The sequence below is a fragment of the Pinus tabuliformis genome, chromosome 6, assembly GCF_031772625.1.
Source record: "Pinus tabuliformis cultivar Carrire ecotype Pingquan chromosome 6, CPIR1, whole genome shotgun sequence".
Classification (NCBI taxonomy): Eukaryota; Viridiplantae; Streptophyta; class Pinopsida; order Pinales; family Pinaceae; genus Pinus; species Pinus tabuliformis.
In genome coordinates this window covers 1633119844-1633124868 of record NC_142292.1, presented here as the reverse complement: position 1 = coordinate 1633124868, position 5025 = coordinate 1633119844, and the positions used below count along the sequence as shown (strand labels likewise).

Sequence of the window (5025 nt, the reverse complement as noted above, 5' to 3'; positions counted from 1 at the left end):
TTTACTGGTGTAAAAAGTATTTTTACACATACTGCTGTAAAAGAAAAATTACATACGCTGCAAGAAAAATTATGTGTTGCTCACCCGACACATGGGATTCATGCTTGTTTCATTACATAATGCACTGCTGTGCAAAACACACAATTTTCTTCACACAAAAAAAACTCATCCAACATATGCGCTCCCCTATTCTCTTCACTCGCACTGCTGTGCATACATTTTCACTCTCACACTACGACTTACATTACAATGAGCAACAGTTTCTTATGCACTGCTGTGCATTTCAATAACGAGAGATTTTTTTTGTTCGCACGAGCTGTGCAACACCCTTGGTTTTCGCTGCCACTACATTTCTCAAATGGTCAACACAAAATAACTACATGCCGTATATAAAAACTTAAAACCATTACCTACACCTATGACAATGCATTAATAAAAGGTATGGTCAACCAAACTTAAGTTTTACTCCACGATATGTAATTAATGGAAGCTTGTACGCAGGTAGGAGCAATGGATGGCGGATATCGATCAGGCAGATCGGACGGCGGTGGAGAATTTCGGAAGGCCTCATTATGCTGAACATTAGCACCCGATAAGTCAGACTTGCTTACGTATGCTGAGAGCCACGCGTCAACACGAGATTGTATTGGGCTCGATCATACGGAAACCACTTTCTGCTGGAAGGCGGTTCGATATCCCTCAAGCGGTTTATGGTTTCGTTCTGGCGGTTTTGGGTGAGTTAATTGCTGCTCCACGGGTCAACTCAGGCCGCTGTTGAAATTACGTTTTCAACATGAATTAAACAAAGATTACAAAAAGCTCAGATCGAGTCACAGTTTTGACAATCTGTAGTTTTAGCTGACAGTGAATTAAACAAACATCAGAAAAAGCTTTAGCGATCAAACCGTAATCATATTTCTGTATCAGTTATGAGAATGGACTTTGGGGAAGGAGGACATCCAATGTTTTTCCTTATTAACATACAGTTAATCTCAAATGAAGCAATAATGAATGATTCTTTTTATGTCCACAGTGGCTCCCATATCTGGAGAGGATCCACGTCGTCTACAACAGGCTCCTCCATATTGGCGTTTTCATTCTTCTGAAGTAAATAATGCAATATAGACCTTTACCAATTTTTATATTATAATATTATTTCTTTTATCATGACAATTCCAATATAATCTATTTTAATCAATATCGATTTCGTTTTATATCAATATCAATTCTCCTTTAGTTCTTGGCATACTCTTCTCTTTTCTTTATAAATTAATTTGCTCATCTAAAACTTGTCCATTTATACACGATTAACGCTTAAAAATCAGAGATATTCATTGAATTTACAAAGACATATATTTCTTTTTTTTTTTAAACAGGAAATTACAACTCTTCCAGATATACAAATTCAGTCATATACACTTCGGAGAATCATCACTATCTCTCGCAAGACAAGATAGAAACTCATTGCACATACATAGATGATAGAAGGATGACAACATTTTAATTTGTTTCACCATTGCCATGTCATAATCGTCATTATGACGGCCACACTTAATCCTCGTCTCCCACGAAAAAAAATCAATTTCCTTGGAGAATGCAGGGTCCACTACCATTCGGGCATTCCACTGGTTGACAGTTCCTTCTTTGCTGTTGACGGAGTTTCTTTTTCTGCTGTCTGGAGCTTCTGTTTCTGCTTATTGCCGGAGATGAGAAATTTTCAGTCACTGGAGGCTTCTCAGCAGTAGAAGAAACAAGAGAAACGGCCACATCTTCCACTGGAGGCTTCTTACCAGTTGAGGAATCAGGAAATTGAGCCACATCTTCAACTTCTTGCATTAATTCACAGTTTCTTCTTTGTTGTTGACGGAGCTTCTTTTTCTGCTTCTTGGAGCTTCTCTTTCTGTTTATTGCCTGCGATGTGGAGCTTTCATCAGCTGAAGGTTTCTTGACGGTTGACGAATCAAGAAATAGAGCCTCAGCTTCCACTGGTACCTTACTTTTATCAGCAAAAATAGCAGTTGAAGAATCAAAATATGCAGCCAAATCTTCCGCTGGAGGCTTCTTACCAGTTGAAGAAGCCACTGGTGCCTTCATTTTATCAACACGAATACCAGCTGATTCAAGGTTTACTGCCGAATTTTCTAATGGTACCTTACTTTTATCAATGCTAATACCAATTGAAGAGTTGGGAGATACAGCCAAATCTCCCAACTCTTGAAGCTTCTTACCAGTAAAAGAATCAAGAAATACAGCCACGTCTTCCCCTCGTAACTTAGCTTTATCTACGCTACTGTCTGTTGAGGAAGCACGATATACAGACGAATCTTGCACTGGTACCTTAGTTTTATCAAGGCCAATACGAGTTGCAGAATCAAGAAATGTAGCCAAATTTTCCACTGGCACCTTAGTTTTATCAGCACGAACACCAATATCTGCTGCATATCTCTTTAAAAAGTAAGTTCCAACCAGCATAAATGCGAGGCCTAGTGAGCTAGTAAGCATATCTCGATGGTCATAGGCGAGACGAGAAGCAGATTGAACGCCATCCATAGCTGCTACTTGCCCACTTTTTCCTGAGGCCTTTCTTTTAACAATGTATCCCGTCCTGCAGTATATTGCAAAATCCTCACAGTTGTTACAAAATAGATCGTAGTTTCCAAAACCATGTTTATGCAGATACATTGCACGGTGAATGACTTCGTCTGGGGGATCCGACTGTGCAAGTGTACATGTTCCTCCGCGGACTTGTGCCAAAAATACAGCTTTACTAACACCATACTCAAATCGATGCACAGCTCCTCCCTCAAGAAAACAATCTAGACAAGACCGGATCACTCCACTATTTCCATATTGGAGGCCGCAGCTGTCAGGAGATCTTGGGCAACTCAGATGTTGTTTTGGTATTGAAGTAGAGGCAAACGAATTAATTAAACTGACCCCTGCTCCAATTTCTTGACCCGACCCTCTTGTAAAATGGACAACGTCATCATCCCCAACAAAAATTCCTGTGTAGGATCCCAGGGAGCATAAGACGTGAGATGAACTTAAATGGGAAGTCATGCAAAAACCATTTACATTTTATTGCAGAACAGCTAAGCAAAGTCATTATGGTAGACGAGAACAATAAACTACACGGAATCAAACTCTGCATCCAGATCAGTTAGATGCCAAAACAGAAATGACAAATATTGCAGATAAAAAGCATAACGATAATTGGCAGCAAACCATAAATCAAACATTTGGAGGAAACACCTGGTAGTGTCTCCAACCTAATTTTATAGATATAGGATGATGTTGAAGTGAACTAAAGCCAGCGAACCGATTGGGGTATCCAATTAAAAACAAATGCATTAATATCCAGAGGAATATAATGAGTTCTCTGTAACTATATTGAATATTATAAAGGTCATATTAATGCGAGGAAATGTACCGTGGTGAGCATATGTGTAAGCTGTCCTCCATGAGTAAACATGGTCGCCAGCTCTAAGATCCCTCCTGTCCACCTCGTTGAAGAGAATGCCCATTTAGATTATGTGAAGTGAGCTGGATCAGCAGAGTCGGTTGATGGCGCAATGCAGAAAACCCTCCTGTTGTCGAAATAGCAAGCGAAACGTTTTCAGATTTGCAAGACGATGTGGGAAATTTAGGCGTAAGCATCATTTATACATGTATGTCATTTGATGGTGGTGCTAAAGCGTAGTGGGACGACCCACCACCAGGTTCCGCGAAGGTCACGCTTGCTTGCCTTTTCTTGGACTACGCGGTATGCTATCACTGAGAAATTTCCAAAACGCGGATACATGATGGAATGGGCACACTAGTGTTTGGAAATTGCCCAGCACTTTTGTTAGGTGTTCAAATGAATTCATGGATCCATTACAGAACCCTGTCATTTTGCTATAAGCATAGATGGCACACATACATCCATTATAAAATCTCATATATACCCATTCTCATACATTTCCTCCTGGGCTCTGATAATGTAACACCATCTCCCAAGAATTCACTTATCCATCCCCTCATTGCTATCAGCGTATGTGCCTCACACACACATTTGTTACAGATGAATTGATTAACGCATCTCCTCATTGCTATGTACATCCATGCCACCCTCACACACTCATGACAGATGAATTGACTGAGCCATGCATGCATGGCCCCGGGCCCCACACATCCATTACGGATGGAAATTGGACTCCCCTCATTGCTATGAACATACATGCCCCGCAGGACGTCCTTTTCAGAACCATGAAACGACGGATCCACCCACCGCCTCATTGCTATGAGCTTACATGCCCCACATACACATCCATTACAGAACCCTGTCATAGCTATGAGCATACCCACCACACATGAAATTTCAACCGCTCTTCGCCACCCTTGAGGAAGTAGCCAAAATCGTGAACGGAATTTCCACAACCATACCCGATTTCTGATTCGCATACATCTGATTTCTGATGATCCTTGAAATTTCGGGCTAGTCAAAAGCTGCTTAATACACGTAAGATAGGAAAAGTTCCTTTGGTTTCTCATTGATTACGGTTAATGAAGTTTAAGTTTGAATGATTAAAGTGAACACTGTTATTTTGCCACTTCAATTTGGAGTCGTATACGCAGGCAGAGGAATTTTCTGGACTGCCGTTAAAAAGTGGCTTGAATTTAGGTAAAAGGACTGCCGTTAAAAAGTGCCGTTAAAAAGTGGCTTGAATTTAGGTAAAAGTATTTCAAAAAAATAGTGTAGTGATAAATTTTGAATCATATTTTTGATAGTAGAAATGTATTTATCACTATAAAAAATGTGTAACACGTTTAAAATATTGAAATTTTACCGCTAAATATTGAAATTTTACCGCTATAATTTGAATTTAGAAAAATTCCTTCGGAATTTTATTTGTTTAGTGGAAACTAATTTACGGGGCAGTTTAATGATTTTATATTGGATGAAAACGATTCAAATTATATTTTTTTCCAGGTTTGTTTGGACAATTTTTAATTTAAAATTTAATTAAAAATATGTTTGCAATT

General features: G+C 39.3%; 1 protein-coding gene across 1 annotated transcript; it reads right to left on the bottom strand.

The window, feature by feature from the left end:
• Window positions 1–1420: 1420 nt before the first annotated feature.
• Window positions 1421–3973, bottom strand: LOC149265179 (uncharacterized). The gene is made up of 2 exons (XM_089392119.1): window positions 3431–3973; window positions 1421–3005 (listed from the first exon to the last, which is right to left on the bottom strand). Exons 1-2 carry the CDS (start codon window positions 3522–3524, stop codon window positions 1579–1581), a joined length of 1521 nt encoding a protein of 506 aa, XP_089248245.1. The 5' UTR covers window positions 3525–3973; the 3' UTR covers window positions 1421–1578.
• Window positions 3974–5025: the final 1052 nt, after the last annotated feature.

Coding starts and splice junctions, on each gene's coding strand:
- LOC149265179 (XM_089392119.1), bottom strand. CDS start 3,524: ATGGGCATTCTCTTCAACGAGGTGGACAGGAGGGATCTTAGAGCTGGC. Junction 3,006..3,430: donor TTACACATATGCTCACCACG/GTACATTTCCTC, acceptor GATCCTACACAG/GAATTTTTGTTGGGGATGAT.